Genomic DNA, 19,667 nt, shown 5'->3' on the forward strand with positions numbered 1-19,667 from the left:
GTGCTTAGCAGGGGCCCTTTGCAAATGCCTAGTACAGACATCTTGCAGGTTGCAACCTATTGCCTCTGAGAGGACAGCACGCAATGTGCAAGGGTGAGAATGCCTGACGGATGACGAATGTAGGGCTGAAGGCGAGCTGCACAATATAGATCCAGCATTGGGGGAATACAAACTATTCCTCCCAAATCATATAAATGACTACTAAGGAGTCACCTCAGCTCAGAGATGCGCTCGGCCTTGGCAGCGCAGCTGGAGCAATCGGCATGATCACCCCCGCATATTTCCCCTGGCCCTTCTGCGGTCCCCCGGGGGTCCTCTCTCTGCGCTGCGCTGTGCTGCAGCTGCTGCGCCGTCCAGCTCAGCGCAGCTTCCCTTGCCTCCAACCCTGCATGTGCCCAAAACTAGGTCAAAATGACACGTACTAAATTTGGCCACTGCCACATGCATTATTGAATGGCACAATCACATTCTCTTGCAAAGGTCTGCAGCAGTTAGAATATGAGCAGGCAAGCTCTTTTCTATAGCCTGGAAAAGTTGCAGAGACCTTCTGTCATCAGCCTGCCAGGGATAACACTCGACAAAGTATGTCACTAACACACTGAAGCCAGGCACGGGGGATCATATCTTTTGCGTTTGACAATACCACGTCCTCATTAGAGCCAGAGAGCCTTTTTTTGGGATACCAGCCGTCCACGCCACTGCTCAATGAGACGTACACAAACTCACTCAGCCGTTCAGCAGACTGCACGGACAATGAGGGCTGACTATGTGATTTCATGCTGACTCACCCATCGGCGCTTGGTACAAAAGCCGCTAAGATGCCACGGCCCATGTTCCTCTGCAACACTATGTCAGTCAGTTGGCGGGGGCCTCTCTAAAATTTATGTATTATAATTACTCTGATTGCATGGGTTGCAGGGATGTATTAGGTGGGTTCAGCAATGACTCACCGGCCAGCGCGGCCTGCAGCGCCGCCACCTGGCGCATCGCGGCGTCGCGCTCGGCCGACAGCCGGTCCCCCCGCTCTGCGGTGGCCACCGCCGCCCGCCGGGCCTCCACCAGGGACCCCTCTGCGGCCTCCAGCATCTGCGTTGTCATTGAACATTCATAAAAGACAATTTTAATTTGCGTTGTTGATTGAAGATGAGTATGAAGTGCATTTCATCGCTATGATGCTCCTATTGCTACACGCTGTTTCTGCACACAAGGCGAGATACGTCTGTAGACAAGGACCTGTAAAACACAGCACAAAATCGCCCAAAGCCCTCGGGGCAGCGGGGTAGAGTGGGCAGATTCCCTCGTGTAAAAATTGTTTTAAAAATTGTAAAAAATGCTTGAGGGCGCCTTGAGTCATCTTTGGAAAATGTGATGCGTAAGGTGCAATTATCTGGCTTGGTGAAACTGTTCCTTCTGATCAATTTAGTCAGCCGACAGCATAGCATGAGGAGCAAGGGAGAGGCACATGTCTGCTCTGGTAAGGGCAGAGTGAGGGGCGCACACCTGCAGGGCATGTGCCGGAATATGGCTCTCCTGCAATTTGCAATTGTGCTGCAGCCGTTTCACAGTGTCCTGCAGGCAGCAACTAGTATTCAGTGCACACAGCAGTCTTGACAGGTGTAGCAAAATAAGACACTTGTGTCATGCCCTTTCCTCGTCAAATGGAGTCGAAGAGTGTGCTGCGGACCTGGAGTTGTGCCAGCTGTGCGTCCAGCTCAGCAATGTGCAGCTTGCTGCTCTCTGCAACCTCCTCTGCTTTTTTTGCCCGCTCCTATTCAGGCAAAACACTTTATTCCACAGTTGTAGCGCCAATATTGCTACTCTATACTTATTTCCCAGCCGAACCCTGCCTCACTTGTCAGGTAATTTTGTTGCCCAGCAGATCCCTGCCTCACATGTCAGAGGTGTAAATCCTAACTATTACACTCATCAGGAAAACACAATTGTGAAATCCGCCCAGACTTCCCGCTGCAATGTTGGTGATCCCACTGCAAACCTCGACATCATGAAAGGAGTCACGGAAGTCCGTAGCTGAAGATCTCGATGGGAGGCCGCAGGGTCATTTTCCAGGCAAGTGAAGTGGCAGGGGATATATAAAATGGCAGGAGTTTATATGTGTCGAGAAAGGCACGAGCGGGTCACGGAAGTCACCTGTGCAGCCGCCAGCTTGCCGAGGAGTGTCCTGTTCTGGCTGCACCTGCGCACTGACTCAGCCCTTGCCTGACTCAGCGCCTTGTCAGCATCCGACAGGCGGCCCCGGGCCTCCTCCCCCTCTTTGTGTGCAGCCTCCAACGCCACCTTCAGCTCAGCTGCCTGCAAATTGAATCGCCCAATGCTGTGATTCTTGTTATGCCATCTCAAGAGGCTGCAGAGATGCATGCACATCATCCGCAGTTGTCCAATGACAGGACACACTTTGCTGCAGTGCAGCAGGACGTAACCAGCAGACAAGTGTGCCATGTAGTACTGTCTGTGCTTTTGTGTGTCACAAAAGCTTTATGGTCCAATGAAAAGCATCCAATGCTTGACAATAAGCAGCACTGAGTACCTGAAATAATCCACTTAGTGTGCCTGCGTGAATTCCAAGCGCTACCACTACACTTCACTTCAACTCAAACTTTAAAGTCTTGGGATACGTTCTACAATCCTATCGGTAGAATGGCACTTGCCTTGCCGGCGCGCTTCTCAGCGGTCTGCAGCCGCTCCCGCAGCAACTCACAGGTGGCCTGCAAATTCACACCCTCCTCCTGCGACTGCCGCAGCAGCACCCTGCACCCTTCCAGCGCGGCCGCCAACTCTTCCATCTTCTTTCTCCCCTCGCGCAGCCGCCGCTCCGTCTCCGCGCGTTCCCTGTCGCTCTCAGCCGCCGCCGCGGCCGCCTCCGATTCGGCACGCGCCAACGCCAGCCCCAGGCCAACCGCCGTGGCTGCCGCGCGTTCGCGCTCGGAGGCGGTGGACTCCAGATCTGCGCGCAGCGCCGCGATCTGCGCCGTCGCTGATTGCGCTGCATTTCTCACTCTGGCGGCTGTGGCTTCCACGTCCTGTGCACTCTCTACTTCCCCTTCCGGGTGTGAATTTTCTTCAGTAGTGGTGCCTAAGACATTTGGTGGGTCACCGACGGCGGCTTCCGGGAGAACGATAGCCGATGCGAGACCGGGCTGCAGTGTGGCTTCAAGGAGAGATGCTGAGGCTTCAACGGCCGCCGTGAGCAGAGCAACATCGGCCAGAAGAGCTTGCTGCCGGCTCTTTGCTGCTGCGAGCTGATCTCTCGCAGCCTCCATGTCAGCCTCCAGCGTTTCATTATCCTGTCTGCGCTGCCTTTCCAAGTCCCATGCATCTGCACACTTTGCCTCCGTCTCTGACAGGTCGTGTCTGAGCTTTGTCAGCTCACTCTTCTGTTCCGACGCCCTGCTTTCCGCCGCCTCCAAGTCGATTTTCAGTGCCTGTATGGTCCCGGCATCAGCATTGGCCATTGCCAGCCGCTGTTGCAAGCGGTTTATATCGGCGGCCTGCTCCGACAGGCGGCCCTCCGCCTTGAGCAGCGCCGTCTGCGCCTGCAGCAGCGACCGCGCGCCCACGTCGGCCCGGGCCGCCTCGGCCGCGGCCAGCCGCTCACGTGCGCCGGCGAGCTGCGCCTCGGTCCGCGCGAGCTCCTCCTGCCGCGCCGCTTCACGCGCATCCGCTGCTGCCAGCCGGCTGGAGAGCGCCTCGACCTCGGCCGCCCGGCCGGCCGCGGCAGCTTCTGCCGAAGCCAGGGCGTCCCGGGCGGCGGCCGCGTCCGCGGCAGCGGCGTCTGTTGCAGCGAGGGCGTCGCGAGCCGCGCCTGCATCGGCGGCGGTGGTGGCGAGATTGATGCAGAGGCCGTCAGCCAGCCGCTGCTCGAGCGCGGCGGCCTCGCTTTGGAGACGAGCAGTCTCCGCCCGCCCCTGTTTTATGCACCAGTGATAATTGCTTCAAACAATTGCTGGTGTAGACAAATGCAAAACAACTTTTCTCACAAAAGCATCAAACCCCACAAATACAAAATACGGGTACAGTTGTGCACTGAACAGGAGCGCGCCTGCTACCGCATTGCCTCAAAGCACGCAAATGCAAGGGCATACCAGTCTGAAATATATCCAAAGACTTTGGTGTTTGACGCTCTACAGGCCAATTTATTCAACCAATATGGTCCAAAAATAATATTAAAAAACCTGCCTGCCGCAGCAGCTCCTCAAACCGTGCATCGGCGGCGGCCGCCCGGTCGGCGAATCCGCGCTGCGCCTCGGCCGCGCGGATCTCGAGAGCGGCCGACCGCGCGCGCGCCTCCTGCACTGCCCGCCTCTGCTGCTGCAGCGCCGCCTGCACCGACGCCACCTCCCTCAGGCTGTAAATTTCTCTTTTGCATGTCATGTAATAGATTGCCCACTAAGAGGTCAGGTGAGGCCATACGGTCCAGAGGAATGCATTTTATTCCGTTGTAAAAGGAGTTCAAGACCCCAATGTGCAGCCGCATGCAATCAGACAGAACGGTGGCTTTTGTCACATTTGTGGCAAAATCCCAAAAGCTTTTGTACCTCGGCAGCCCCGGCCCGCTCCCTTTGCTGTACCTCTTCCCGCTGTGCGCGCTTTGCCAGCTCAGCCAGCGCCATAACGGCCTCGACGGCCGACGCTAATGTGTCATCCCCGTCTTCTTCTGGCCGCACCCAAATCTGGGCCTCGCCGCAATGGATAGGATTTTGCTGACTGTCTGCCCGCGCCACAGTCAGAGGACTGGGGTCCTTCACTGTGCCGTCGTCAGAGGGATTAATGCTCTCTTCGAGCATGGCTTCTTGTGCGCAGGCGTGAATCTTGCGCAGGCCGTCGCTGCATTGCTGCAGCTGCGCGATTAGTCGCTGTACGCGGCAGTCGGCGCCTTCCCGGCAGCTGGCCGCCAGCGAGGACAGCTGCGCCTGCAGCAAGGCGGCTTCCTCGTAGCAGCGCTGGAGATCTGCCGCAGCTTCCTGCCTCGCCACCTCCGACTCCTGCACCATTTTGCCAGCCCAAATGAGGTACAACACACCTTGCCGGAGATTTGGTGTTGTTATCTACATTGGGACAGTGGGTCCCAAAATTGGCTTCCTCGCAAAAAAACACCATCATATTTTAAAAAGAGTTGACCTTCGTGCAGCATGATAAGCCTCTCCAAGCCAGGTTTGGCACCTCGATGTTGCTTCATTGCACCACCCTAAGTTTCTGCCTTCCTGAAGCCCATAAGGCAGCAGAAGCAGAATGATGTCATGCAGGAGATGCCAGTATGAACAATCACCTGTAGCCGAACAGCCAGAGCGTTGGCCTCCTCCCGGGCATCGGCGGCCTTTTTGCCAGCAGCGGCCAGCCGCGTCTTCAGCCGGTGCGCCTCATTGCTCGCGTGGCGGCGCGCCTCGCTGACTCCGGTAGAAGCTGCGCAGGCCGCCTGCCGGGAAACTGCCCGCTCGGCTTCCAACGTAGCTTCCGCCCTCCTGCGCGTAATTACACCGTTGGCTTCTCTGTGCACACCAAACATGTTGACGCGGGATAGAGGTGACAGCCTATAAATATACATATTCACAAGGACCATAGCTATATCTGCTTATTTTGCCTGGGTGGGGGTATACATCTGGGGCATCAACCGGCTTCTGCCTTGCATGACTAGCACAGGGCCTTCCGGTGAGGCCACATGTAAGTGTGGCAGCAATTAGCAGGCGAGTAGAATGATGCAGACATTACATATCCTGCTGTCTGCATAGTTTTGAAGGTGCAAAGGTGATGAGAGTGCACTTTTGCTCGGTAGCAAGGCGCGTCTCGGCAGCGGCCGCTTTCTGCCGCTCAGCGCGTGCCAGTGCTTCCAGCTTGACAATCGTCTCGGTGCTCTTCTGCGCTTCGCGATCTTTTGCCGCCAGCGCTCTTTGCAGGTCTGCTTTAGCCGCCTCTCTGACCTTTTGCAGCTTTTGTTCATGAGCAAGCCTCTCCTGCAGAGCCGAATGGATGATGTCATGGGCATCATCTTGCCAAGAGGTTGCACAATGCCAGAGCAGCCCAGGTATGTTGCTCACATCAAAGGCTGGTAGAAATCGAGCACCGCCTGATACACCATTTTGTTCCTCAACCTGCTTGTTACAGATGTTTTGAATGCTTATCAGGCATCAATTGGGTCAAAGGAATGAAGTCCACTGCACCTGTTGGATGGCTCTGTCCTTGGCAGCGTTGGCTTCTTCTTTAAATTCGGCTGCTGCTGCAGCTCTGATCTGCTGGATCTCTTTTTCAAGCGCGCACTTCACCCGATCCGCTTCAATTTTTGCTATGGCGGCCGCCGCCTCCCGGGCGCGCTCGGCTGCAGCGCTGCGTTCCCTCTCGGCCGCCAGCTGTACAGCACATTCAAAATCAATGAAAACGGCTTGGGGTTTGGGAAATAAGCGTCCCACGTCCAGGGAAGGGCTTTCCCAGGCCCGGCAACACTCAGATGCTGAGAGTGGCCCTACAGACCGAGCTGGGCTCGTCTTGGCATCCCTGTCTTGATGAGATGCTACTGATATAGAGCTCATCTGAATGCTAAGGTCCAAAATTTTTGACAAACATGGGCAATGCAAGGGTACCGTCAAGGCTTAGAACTACAGTACTTTGCCAGTTCAGGGGAATGAAAAGCAAGTACTTGAGCGTGGGGGCCACCTGTGCGCTGACATCAGTGAGCTCCCGCTGAGCCGCGGCGCGCGCATCAGCGGTCGCCTGTTCAAGCGCGCGCTCCAGATCAGCGCAGCGCTCGGCCCGCTGACTAAGCTCCTGCCGCGCTGATGTCAGCGCCTGCTCCGCACGCTGAGCATGCTGTGACTCAGCTTCCCTCAGCGCTTGCAGATGTTCCATCCCAGCCCTATGCCTCTCCCCTGCGGATCGTTATGCATAAAGTTCATCACTCTTCTGTCAATAGGTGGGGCAAAGCTGAGAGAAGGAAAGGAAAGCAAAGACACTCTTGCATGAGCTTGGTGATACACCAGCACGTGCGTAGACTCGGAAATGCCATTCTCATTGGTTACTGGACATGTCTTCAGAGCTCAAGATCCTATACAGACAACCATCCGAGCAGATGTCAGTGCACTGTAGGCCAGGATGGCCGCAGCGCTTAACATCAAACTCTGTCGTTTAGACAATAATCTGTTGATCAGAGTGTATTAGGCATCTGCTCTGATGGCTGTTTGTGCAGGATCTTGAGCACACTTCATTGATATAGCGCCGGCTACATCTGCCAGCAAGGAGGGAAACAGCGGCTCGCGTCACACTCTCATGGAGACAGTATAATCATGATGATTTGAGCCATCTCGCCGGGCAAACAGGGGCCACATTGTTGAGGTGTGCACACCTAGCATGGCCGCCTCCCGAGCATGCTGCTCCAACAGCGCACAAGTGGCCTTCTCGGCGTCGGCCGCGCGGCGCATCAGCGTCTGTCTCTCCGCATCACCCGCAGCCTGGAATTGCATATTGCCAGGGTTTAAGTGTATGCCGACAATAGTAGGCGGTCCGCCAAGAGGGATCTGCGCACAAAAAAATGCGCGCAGTCTTATTTACTGGTGAGAGAGGCAGGGAAAAACGAGCATAAAAGTGGCTACGGGCCCTTAGGTGCACACAGTGAGCGTGATGAACCAATCAAAATTAGCAGGCCCAGCTATTTTGACGTCTATGCAGTAGAATGCCACAGCGAAAAATGCCTCGTGTAGATGCTTCGAGACATTTCAGCTAGTGTAAGGCACCCCCAAGATAATTAATGGGGCAGCCGCACCTGCTGCTGCAGCTGCTGCCGGGCAGCTGCCAGGGCATGGAGCAGCTGCCCGCGCTCGTCCAGAAGTTGCGCATTCTGTGCATGCAGCTGCGCGGCAGCTGCGCGTGCCTCCTCAAGGCTCTGCGCAGCTTGCTGGGCTTCAATGTATCGCTGGTGACTCAGCTGCTGGCTCAGCGCATCCCTCTCCTCCGCTAGCGCCTGGTTTGCCTCCTGCAGGTGCCCGGCATGCTGCGTTGCCTCCTCTAGCCTCACCTGTCACATAAGCATAAACTTATTTGGCAATCCACAATCTACAGCTCTGTCCTTTCCTCCATGCAAAACCCGCTTCACCTATCAAACCACACAGGCATTGCCAGAAACCTTTTGCTACCAGTGTCTGCCAAAAGCAGGATGACGTTTGCATGATACTTTTGTGGCTTTCGCCAGTCATGACGATGGCATGTAGCCGCATGCACTTCAAGCATCACAGTATGTGCACCACTGCAATACATTCCAATGAATAACAGGGTGCACAGCGCACCATAGGAGTGCCCGGCCCCTGCAGCTGCATTTCGAACTCCAGTTCCTGCAGAGCCCTCTCGGTTGCATAAGCCACATCCAGCACTGCCTGTGCACTGTCATGAGTGGCCCATCTGGCCACAAGTTGCTCCCTCTCAGCCACATCCTGAAAGCTGTTCTTCTCCAGGGGCACCAGCGCGGCACCTGCCTGGCTGCTTTGAAGCGCTAACAGTGGCTGCTGGTTTTCCTTGAGCTGTACCCCTCTTGACAGGGCGCGCAAGACATCTGACTGGTTGTCAGACAGGTCGAAGAGCACAGAGGAGCCAGAATAGCTGCTGCTGCTGCTGCTGTTGTGGTCGTTCCCCACGATTCGGTGCTGAGCTGCCGTGTTGTGTAGATCTCCTACCGATGTGTCAAGTGTGCTGCCGACCTTGTGAAAGGCTCCAGGTAAGCTGTCCAAGGAAGGAGAGGAAGAGACTGAGCACAGCTCCTCAATCATCATGGCACCTGCACGGCAGTACGATGGACCTTGCATCAAGATACAAACTCTCTTTCATGGGGTTCAGGGGACGAGCCCTTGCAATCTTTCAGGGCAAGCATCCACAAATTTGGCAAACAACAAGTGAGCAGCTCTCTCGTTAATAATACTTACTGATGATCAGGCAGGAACCTTAGGATGTGAAACAACCTCGATATTTGCTTGGCAAATCCGCGCAGGTGTTGAAAAATGAGCAATTACAACATCCTATACAACAAGATGTTTCTTGTATTCTTTTCCCGGACTGGTCAGCTTTAGTGATGAGCGATGTTGACGCAATCAAGAGTGTTATTACTGCTCAGGAGTGATAGATTCTGCATCTCAAGGATGTTACTTTGGTCAGACGAGCCGACGATTCGTTGGCGCCAGCACACTTGGCATCTACGTGGCAGCACTCACGTGAGCAAATTCGATTGCATGATCGCAGGGGCCCCAATTTCGCTTTCCTGATGATTGAGAGCTTCAAGTACCTTATCGTTGTCTTTTTTGAAGTCAAGCAACCGACAAATTAACATATAGGAACAAACATTGTGTTAGGACCACCTTGTCAGGTGGTCCTAACACATTGTGCACCAATTTTTGTTTTGTAGGAAACCCTTCTGAATATATAAGTATAGATTGCAGATAACAAGAGGGGCGGTCGCAGTCGAGTAATTCTTCTTCAAGCAGATTCAGGCAGAGGCAGACATTCCTGTGGGCCATGCACTGCTGGCAGTCTGGATCGATGCCAAATGACCCTTGATATTTTCACAGGGCCCTCGGGTTGGGGTCGGCCTATGCCTCTCAATCTGACATGCCTGCTGACACTGACATGAGCCTCTTCTGAACCCTAAAGACCTCAAAATTTCAAAAAATAAAACCCCAAAAGTGCGTCATCGTTGCTGTATGCCTCGGCTGAGCCTCAGCTTTGCTTGCGTTTGGCTGAGTGGGAACACTCAGGTGGTGAGTCTCGGTCAGCAGTTTTAATGACTGTGCATTGCATGCACTGAAATGTCAGCTGAAGTGAGCCTCCCCTCGGGCACCGGGTGAATGCTTCAGCTTCAACCTTGAATTGGATTGCATGAGCCTAAAATTGAGCATTCACTAGTGGCGTCTTACCATGCCCGTGCTCAACTAAAATTTGCAAAAATAGAAAAACACAATGCGGGCTGCATTCACTTTATGGACCCTTGAGAGCGTCCAGGTGGAACTCAATGAAGATCACGAGCTCGTCTTGATTTTGTCCAGGTTCAGAAATGATGACTGTTTCATCTTGTCATTTACTTGTCAGCTGAAGTGCATGCATGCGCGCGCCACAGGAGCCGCTGAGGTTTGCAGCGCAGGAGGCGGCCGCAGGGCCGAGCGCAGCCGTGGTTCCAGCTGCTGCAGTGCCCTCTCAACTGCATGCATCGCTGAAAAATGGTCCACCAAGCACCACAGCTGTGGCCCTGTCCTGAGAGGCTCGTCGGGCCACGGGGGCTCCTCTCACAGCTGCCGCATCAAAAACATTTGTTGCTGACCGTCCTCCGTGGGTGACACAAGAGGTCTTGCAGTGCCTTCCGGGCAGGTGCATGCACCGGTGATTGCTGGTGCAGCAAGCACCTTTTGAGGCACCTGTGGCTTGAGCAGTCTCTGCGCTGTTCTGAGCGGCTCATTGGGCCACGGGGGATCCTCTCACAGCTGCCGCCGCACGGCTTTAGGAAGCTGATCCGTCCCAGTTGTTTAAAGTTTAAAATGTTAAATTATAATAAGTTAATTTATAGGATCCACTCCAGCTGTATTGTGGTATGTGCCTGTGTCATCAGAAGCTCTTGGCGGCGCAAGTACATTTTCAGATTCATCAAGATTGGCCCGATGTAATCTGTATACATACTGATCAGCTGTTGAATGGCAAATTGTCTGCAAGGACAATTTGTCAGTGGCGAGTGTATAAAATATTTTAATATGGAGTGTGTCGTGCGCGGCTGGTAGCTATGCACCATCATCATCATGATCATGATTGTTTCCCTGCCTGCATGATGCCGTTGGTGAGTAGCTAGTCCAGTCATGGAATGATTGAAGCAGGAGCTCCTCTTGGTGTCTGACCTAGGATAGGTGCGCCACGTGATTCCTACCTTGTGTTCTGCTTTGCCAGGATTCCCTCTAGTTGCAGCAAAATGCATGGTCGAGCCATTCTGAGGTGCTGAGATCGAGACCTGCTGGCGACATGAAAGTAGAGCCGTCTTGCGTATTCAGGACGACTCGCCCTGCCAAGACACATATGGTGCCAGCAGGAGCAGCTGTAAAAATGGCAGAGATCAAAGCTCTAGCTCCCTTGCTGCTTCGCTGAGCCCCACATGGCTCGACTTCACATTCAACTGAAACATATCGAAAAGTTCCCACTGATGTCGAAGTATGACTAAAAGATGAAAAGGATTTCCTTTACGTCAGCCAAAGGACCCGAGCAAGCCACGAAACTTTCAGACCTGAAGCTTGCTGAAGCAATCCTGAGTCCCAAAAGTGAAAGGAAACGTCTTGCTGCTCACAGCCTCAGGCTTCCTGGGATCGACCTGCGATCGTCCAGTCAACGAGACCTGCTGAAGCCACTGCCCCGTCTGAAACACACCGAACTCCATGCACTTCAACATGAAAGGCCTCGCTTGCGTCTTCGTCCTGCTCGCTGTGTGCACTGGTGCTCCAAGTGCTTCTCAAATGCTTTTGGTGCCAGCCTGTTGCCGACCTGTTGTTCGAGTGCGACACAGTCGGGCACCCCTGAATTCGCTCCCTCGTAGTGCTCGGCGCTTACGTGCAAATGAATTCTTCCAGAACGTGGCAAGTATTTGCAGGCAGGAAGCACACAGCTTGCTGGCATGCTCAGTGTGCTTCTGATCTGCATGCCTCTTCCCCTTGGATCCCATAACCAGAGCCTATTTCCCTATTCAGTGGCTGTGCTTCAGATTTATGTGGCCTGCAGGTGCTTCCCACCAAGTCCAGGCCAGTGACAGGTGCGATCTGAAGCCAAGCATCCTGCTTCCATGGCAATCATTTGCTTGCATGCAGCCCAGCAGGGCATGCATCAATGGCTGAAAGCCACAGTGTCATGCATGGCATGTGCAAAGGCTGAAATGGTGCCACATTTTTCAAAGATCTATTTCGCCCAAATTAGTAGAGCCCCGGCTGGCCTCGGTTGGCCCCGGCTGGGGGGGGGCAGTACAAATGCTGAGCACCGTGCCCACGGTTGATTGGGTCTTGCTTGGATCTGGCAAGTCCAAAGGGGTAGGATTGTGGCAGCCTTTAACTGCAGCTTGTCTGCAGGAAGCACCTTGCCTCTTGGCAGGAAAAGCGTGCAATAATAATAATAATAATAATAATAATAATAATAATAATAATAATAATAATAATAATAATAATAATAATAATAATAATAATAATAATAATAATAATAATAACTAAGAGCACCTGAGAAAGGTGGGACAGTCGTGTTATGGCCTGCCCAAATGTGAATCGAGCTGCAAAACAGGGGCTAGGGAGCTTGAGACAACAGCAAAATCACAGATGGATGAAGATTAGAGACTAGGAATTGCTCAAGCAAACGCCTATGTGCGGACCACTCTAGTTGGCAAAGATACCAAAGGAAGTCACCTGCAGCTGCATGGTGGCTGCTGCATGCTAATGCATGGCAAGTGAATGGAGGCTCATGGAGTGATGCATGGCACATGGTGTTTGCGCAGGCCGGCTGAAGATGGAGTGAACCTGAATGTGAGTGACCTTCACCAGTAAAAAGATGTGCTCTTTGTCCTGATGCACCTTGTTGGGTTTTGTGTAGCAGCATCTGGTCTCTTTGTTGCTCTGCGGTTACCCATGCATCCATTTGATCCAGAGTTCGACATGTCCGGGGTATCTTCCTGACATTGGGCTCTTGCTTCTTGGTTCTGGCACGGGCTTTAAGTCCCAAGAATTTCAGCACATCGAAAGCCATTACTATATGTCTAAGCCAAGCTATTCTAGAGTCCCTGGGATTGCCCAGGGAAATTCAGAAAGTGCCGTCTGGACAACCCAGGATCTGTGTCAATGCCCTCTCAATTACCCATTTTTGGCCTGACACGTTTGAATTGAAATTGACACATTCCCCGAAGTGTGGCATGCAGAATGCCCTGACCACGCCTGGACACGAAGTCTCAGGGCGTCTGCGCGAGCCAGGCCTCGAGTCATCCAACACCCAGGAAGTCTTCCCAAGCTCCTCCTCTGAGCCCCGCGGCTTCAAGGGGGCTGCGGGGAACTTTGACGAGAATGGCGCCATCAGCATTGTGGATGAGAATGGCCATGCCAGGACCATCTACGTCCCTGCTGCAACGCGTGAGCACCCTTTGAACTTCCCTTCGATTTTAAAATTTGAGGCGCTTGCAATGCCTTCATGCCTGGCATTCTACCCTCTTTTCCTTGAGCAGGACAAGTTTTTGCGCTGGTGAAATGTACAGAATCCCCTTCAGCTTTTGATGTTTGACTTTTGACTTTTGAAAACTCTTTGAAGCTTCCTGGCGAAACCTATGCCTGCATGTCTGGCATTTTGCCTTCTCTAAGCCGAGCAGGACACATTATTGCAAGAATACTCTACGACGCGGTGCAACGGGTTGTCAAAGTAATGTACATATTTAGCAGCTCCCACGATGCATGGATGCTGCCAGAGAGAATCAAATGAGCAATGCATGTGCCTTTGGTTCTGTTGCTGGCTGCTTCCAATTAGATTCCATGCGTCATGAATCAGATAAGTAGCTTCTTTCCTCTAACACATGTCCTGTCCTCCTGTGCATTTGAGTCAGTAAATCTTTCAAGGTACCTTTTGCTTGCATGCGGAAAGTCCATCGGGGCAGCCAAGTGGGCGTGTGAGTTCCTCACTGGAATTTTGAGAAGACTGGTCAGAGCATTCGAACTTCTGTTTGAAGGGGTAGGACATGTGACCGTGCACTTTGTCTGCACAAAAACCTTGCCTCTGACAGGAACATCTTAGAAACTGCCTTGATCATGAGTAAATTACCTCTAGTCGCCTTTGTAAACTACCTCTGCCCCACTTATAAGGTATTTAATGGTAATTACTGACCCTGCAGACATTCCCTGGTGGCGCTGCTGGCCCTTCTGGCGCAGCTGCAGGCACCTCGCTGCAACTTCTGACAACAGCTTCACAGCTGCCGGTACGTTTACTTCCCTGACGTACCCCCCTTTAATGAACACTGGGACCTACCTGCATTTTTGCAGGGGACCCTAAACCAAGATACTGCACTGCGGATTCATCAGTCCGCAGGAGAATTGTTAGTCGTTTGCCTATTGGACTGCCCCATAATGGAGGAGTATTGCTGCCTTGCATATCCCTTAGCAGGGCATGCATTGCAGTCCTGCTGCAGAAAGCACAGCATCATTTCAGCCTGTGATCCCTGCCTCTCTTGGACCTTGAGAGCAGCTCTCATTATGGGTCACATGCTTGTCATGTGGGCAGCGATTGTTACGGCCGAAACATATTTCCCCGATTGGCCAGACACCACATTTGGTTGTCTCTAGGCAACCCAGGACTTCAGACTTGTGTTCTTTACGTGGCAGTTCAAGTGAGTTGATGTTCCAAACTTTGGTTCTATGCAGACCAGAACCCAGAAGCATGGGCTGGCTGGCCTTCGCCACATTAGCCAAGCATATGTCTGAGGCTTCCTGAGCGTTTGCTTTCAGCTTGACTCTTTTCAAGGAATACTGGCACCCAGCTTATGTAAGTATCACTGATCAGCACAACATCGAATCTCATGTTAATGACAGGTGCGCTCTCCGCGCAGTCACCGGCAGAGATTTTGCAGATGATGATCCATTGCTAATATCACATAGCAATGACTAACTGTACTTCATATTGCTGACATGTGCGCACATGTGTCTCAGGCACCGGCGCAGGCCGCAAGCTGGCGGACTTTGGCGGCTTTGGACACGGCCGTGACTTCGCGGGCCGTGGCTTTGAGATTCGGATTCGGGTTCGGCGGCGAATCTGCCGCGGCAGCCGCCGCAGCCGCAGGAAGTGCGCGTTTTCATATTTGCATTCGAAAATTTCAATGCTGCAGAGCAGCTGTGGCCAGGCATTGCTGCTGCTGCCGGTTTTAAGGTGGAGCTTTAATTTGCAGACGTATCCTGCCTCTTGGCAGGAATAGCATGATGTGAAACAGAATTTGTGTGTTGTGTAGCAAATGGTAGAAGAGGTAGGCTTGTCAGGTATTAAATTGAGTCTGAGCAGACAGGGCTTGGAGTGTCTTGCTCTGTCTCTGTGATTTGGCGTAGCCTCCTTCCTGAGGAAAGCCGAAGATAGAGACGGTTGGAAGGCTGTGACAGAAAGGGTGCTGCGACGCACTGATCCTCATGGATGATGAAAGCGTATCAACATGAAATTATTCCTGCATGCAGGCTCCGGCTTTGGCCGCGAGCTGGCAGATTTTGGCGGCTTTGAACAGGGCCGTGACTTCGGGGGCCATGGCTTTGAGAACTGTGAGTTCGGCTTCGGCGGCGAATCTGCCGCGGCAGCCGCCGCAGCTGCAGCAAGTGCGCATGCCCTTTCGAATTTGCATGTGATACTGCATTGCTGGAGCGCGATTTTGGCACGGCACTGATGCTGTTGTTTTCAGTAGTAGGTGCCTTTGTCAAGAACGGCAAGACTGAACCCATATTCAATGGATGCGTTGCCTGCGGATAGTTCCTGCTCGCAGGCTCTGGCTTTGGCCGCAAGCTGGCGGGCTTTGGCGGCTTTGGTGACCGTGGCTTTGGAGAGGGCCGTGGCTTTGAGAACCGCGAATTTGGCTTCGGCGGAGAATCTGCTGCGGCCGCCGCCGCTGCCGCTGCAGCAAGTGCGGATTGAACCTGCTCTGCATGTCTAAACCGAATGTCAATTCTGAAATGCTGCTCAGGATGTGGGTGTTGCTGCTCTTGCTGCATGAGCAGGCATGACTCACAATGGCCTAGTAGGTGCAAGTATGGGATGGTCTGAAGTGTGTGAGTGCAATACGTTTGGTCATGGTGTTGCTCTAGTGATCCAGGACAGGTGTCTTGCAGCTTCCATTCTGGGCAGGCATCCTGCATTCTGGTACCCCAGAATGGTCCGCTCAAAGGCTCTTGCTTGAACAGTTGCTATTCTCTATCGTTCAGCTATGAGTTGGCTGTTGTTTGCGCTCCTAAACCCCTCCCCTAAACCCCTCCTTTTGCAGCTCGATTTACATGTGGGCAGGCCGTGACACGACTGTCCCACCTTTTCCAGGTGCTCCTCCAGATGAGGCGGACCGAATACCCCATTTCAACAATCAAGGGTCAATGGGTCCTACTTGGGGTTGTGCAGGCTGAGAAGCGTCTGTGCAGGCTCGTGACGTTGAAGGAAGTTGCCGCAGCGCCTGAAAAGTGCTTCTCTGCTGCTGTTCAGGTGGTTATGCCGCTGCACCACTGCTGCAGCCTCAGCTCAGGGCAGCACATCCGCTGCAGCTGCCATGATCCATGCAGAAACTCTTACCATGCTACTCCAGAGCGGTTGAGCGAGGCTGCAGAGTACTTCGATGCATGAGGACGATAGAGCCCAGCGTTGGAAATTACGCGTGAGGCAGAGATTGAATAGTGCCTGCTGGAATCAGGATCTGGAGCCTTGAGAGATTGGAATGTGTGCATTACTTGCAGCACCAGTGTGACCATTGCATCCGTTTATGTTGCATCTCCTTCAGCATATGAGTCACTCCGTCTGCATGCAGTCCTTTGCGATCGTCAGAAATGTGCCATTGCGGAACAGCAGCATTTGATGCTTGTGTACACTGTGTTGTGCATCAGTGGCAGATGGCTTTCGTTTCAGCACCCTTGACACCTCCAGACAGCCTGTTTGCTGTCCGAGTGAATGTTAACTTGCTGGAATGATGAAGTGTCAAGGTTGCACACAGTGCATTTGCGCCAGTGCGCAGAAGGTTCGACTCAAATTTGAAATATTGACGCAATGATGATGGAATGCAAGCTTGCATCCTGCACACTGTGTCCACTGTGGTCTGTAAGAATAGCGCTGCTTATATGACTTTGGAGCACTGCCTTCAAACCTGCCTTAAAGTGAGCTTCAAATCCTTTCGAGCTGCTATGGTCTGTACTGGCAGGGCAGCAGTATCAGTGGCAAGAGTAGGACTAAGCCTTGGAGCGGATGCCACAGGCTCCAAAATATGCACTAGTTCGTTTCTGAGGGTCCAATTACTGGAAAACATTGGATGCACCCCAACATTTTCATGCGACCATTGCACACGCAACTTTCAATGTCCCAATCGTTTCTGAGTGGCCATTCTGAGCCACACAGTGGGGGACTTGTCAGTAGCCACATGCAGGTAACAGCTGCATACTTTCAACCGACACCGCGTCCTAAATCCTAAAAATAAATATATTGTAAGAATTGCATTGTACTAGGTCCTGTAAGGCACAGCTCAAATATGGATGCTTTGGTATTTGCTGTAAGAGAAAGATCATGGCATGCCTGCACGTGCCTGCTGCTGCATTGCTGCATGTTGCTGCGTGCAGCCAGATTGCCAGACACTGTGGCCTATGTGCGCCTTGCACACATCTGTGACAGCTTGTTGCAAGGATTGTGATGGCTTGAGCTCATCACGCTCTTGAGGTTTGTGCCCTTCATGACAGTATGCTTCTACTGGATAAGTGATTGATGAGCACCATCAGAGATTGTGCAGATGCCATGTACTCTTGACATGGCAACATCATCACAGCCATGCAGCAACGTGCATACTTGCATTCCAAATTTGGAAGTTACAAAAGAAAAACCCTTGGAAAGATTCCTGGCACGCAGGTGGCAGGACACTTTGCGAAAAAAAAGTTAGCATCACAAAAGAACAATGTATAATATGACACTATCTGTGTCACAGTTGGACACAGACCCGGGCAGGCACACAAGAGGCCCCAACACACCATTCCCTTGGAGTCAAATTGAAGCAAAAGCGCTGTTGATGTAACTTAGAACCATTTGTGACAGAACGCAGCGTCCTGACAGTATTCACACTCATGTAGCCACAGCTTAACCGACAAGGGAAAGCCTCAGCCGCAGGCGGCCTGTGGTCCACAGCAAACAACAATTCTGACCCTCAGGTCGACACAATACTAATATAGGCAGCATTGTGCTGTGACAGCACCCCAAATAAACACCCGTCACCCCCCAAAAATGAGATCAGGGCCTTCAGCATTGGAAAGCATCGAATGCCTCAAGTTGGCGGGCATTCTTGCGCCTATCCATGCATGCTACACCAATATTTCTGGAAAATGTCCCAATGAAAATACTGCTGCTGAGCTGGTTCAATCAAGTTGGCTGCCCATTTGCAAATACCCAAAATTCAATACCCCCAAATAAATAAATAAAAGATATACATGATAAAGACTCATCTGTCATGATCTGCACGTACTAATCGTCCACCTACAATTTTACCTCCCATCTTCTTAGTGAACCCTAATTTCCGCCCACGGACCTTGCAACTACTAAAATCCAAGTTTGCAACTCAACCCCAGTGCACCAGTGACCATCTCAACAGCACCAGAGCAAAATTGCCATGGTGCTGAACCAATGTTGGTCATCGCTTCAACTCAAATTTGGGAGGCGCCCCTCCTCAGAAAGACAGGGGCAACTTGCCATCTTTATATCCGGCCACTTTTGGTTAGCTGAGAGGAAGCACCTCCTGCATAAAATAGGCGCCTCACCCTTATAAGTGTGACTAATCCGTCTGTGCCATTTTCAAACCCCAAACCCAGAGCACCGTCGCCAGATATCTGCCTCTCTAGAAATGTGGTGCGAGCATGCCTCGTCTCGTAGGCTGCTTCTTCTCGCCACCTCCGCTTGAAAGAATGTCTGATTCACCTCTGCACTCTCCACAAGGATAGCAGCGTTGCTGGCAAAAGCCGCTGGATCTTCCCTGGCTCTTATTTCTCCCAAGGCCCTTGGGCGTAGTTATGAAATCGATGATAAATACTTGCGCGTGCCGCACAATAACAGCTGCATACAATATTGTCTGGACAGCAGAGTCTGCCTGGCACACAGGTCTTGTGCAGGCTTTTGATCTGGCATGGGGTACTCCTGGCAAAACAGCAATGCACCACCCTTAATCGTAAGCCTCCACTCTTGCCCAAATCAGGGCTGAGCCACCTTCGTCTGACAGAAGCAAACTCCCCGGACAGGACCCGTCAGCTGACAAATATCTCTGTTTCTAATAGGCACATCCCATTTTTGCTCAGGGAACACAGCATCTTAACATGCGCTGTGCTCAGGGAGCGGCTGCCTCGATTGGAATGAGCACACTGAAAGTGTTGGTAAGGGAAGCAAGCTGGCTGTGTGGAAATTGCTGCAAGTGCCAGTATTGACACCAAGGTTTTGCTTTCGGACTGAATACGAACCATCAATCGCCAAGCAATCTGGGCTGATCTTGACCTTCAATTCCAGACCTAAATGTGCCAACGGATCTCGCCGCGCAAATCTGCAGAGGGATGCATTTTGGTGCAGCCTTCAAAGAGAATGCGGATTTCTGCTGCAACACAGCGGCGGCGCGTGATAACAAAGCAGAATCGGAATCGGCCGCGGCAGCGTGCGTTGCGCGGCGGCCGGCATGGATGCCAGCTCAGCACGCCATCTCAGCTGCCAGCTCAGCCATCCCGCTGATGCCACTCGCCAAGTCAGCACCCCACATTGTGCCTCAGGGGTTTGCGCGCTCAGCCTCCAAAAAGGGCTGCAACCCGAGCAATAGTTTGATCGAAGGTGGGTCAGACATTTGTAGCCGCGGCCCGGCAGTCTTCCAGCGAGTGGCATGCATGCCAGCTCAGCATACCACCTCAGCACGCCATGCCATATTCGCGCTCGGCCTTCAGAAGGGACGCAAGCCGGAC

The 19,667-nt window shown here is 52.7% G+C and overlaps 2 protein-coding genes across 2 annotated transcripts; one reads left to right on the forward strand and one right to left on the reverse strand.

Moving 5' to 3' along the window:
- Positions 1-209: 209 nt before the first annotated feature.
- Positions 210-8,762, reverse strand: COCSUDRAFT_60359 (hypothetical protein; the record flags this gene model as incomplete). The annotated part of the gene is made up of 17 exons (XM_005642882.1): positions 210-385; positions 951-1,086; positions 1,501-1,569; positions 1,685-1,768; positions 2,149-2,310; positions 2,546-2,568; positions 2,663-3,923; positions 4,020-4,057; positions 4,191-4,338; positions 4,554-5,000; positions 5,285-5,477; positions 5,776-5,966; positions 6,174-6,359; positions 6,664-6,875; positions 7,349-7,454; positions 7,766-8,017; positions 8,286-8,762. The coding sequence occupies 17 exons, from the start codon at positions 8,760-8,762 to the stop codon at positions 210-212; spliced, it is 4,161 nt and encodes a 1,386-aa protein (XP_005642939.1).
- Positions 8,763-11,405: 2,643 nt separating this feature from the next.
- COCSUDRAFT_45441 (hypothetical protein) lies at positions 11,406-15,636 on the forward strand (the record flags this gene model as incomplete). The annotated part of the gene is made up of 9 exons (XM_005642883.1): positions 11,406-11,451; positions 11,734-11,764; positions 12,491-12,518; positions 12,908-13,115; positions 13,865-13,948; positions 14,676-14,808; positions 14,912-14,913; positions 15,189-15,323; positions 15,488-15,636. The coding sequence occupies 9 exons, from the start codon at positions 11,406-11,408 to the stop codon at positions 15,634-15,636; spliced, it is 816 nt and encodes a 271-aa protein (XP_005642940.1).
- Between the last annotated feature and the right edge of the window lie 4,031 nt (positions 15,637-19,667).

This window comes from Coccomyxa subellipsoidea (genome assembly GCF_000258705.1).
Source record: "Coccomyxa subellipsoidea C-169, whole genome shotgun sequence".
Taxonomy (NCBI): Eukaryota; Viridiplantae; Chlorophyta; class Trebouxiophyceae; family Coccomyxaceae; genus Coccomyxa; species Coccomyxa subellipsoidea.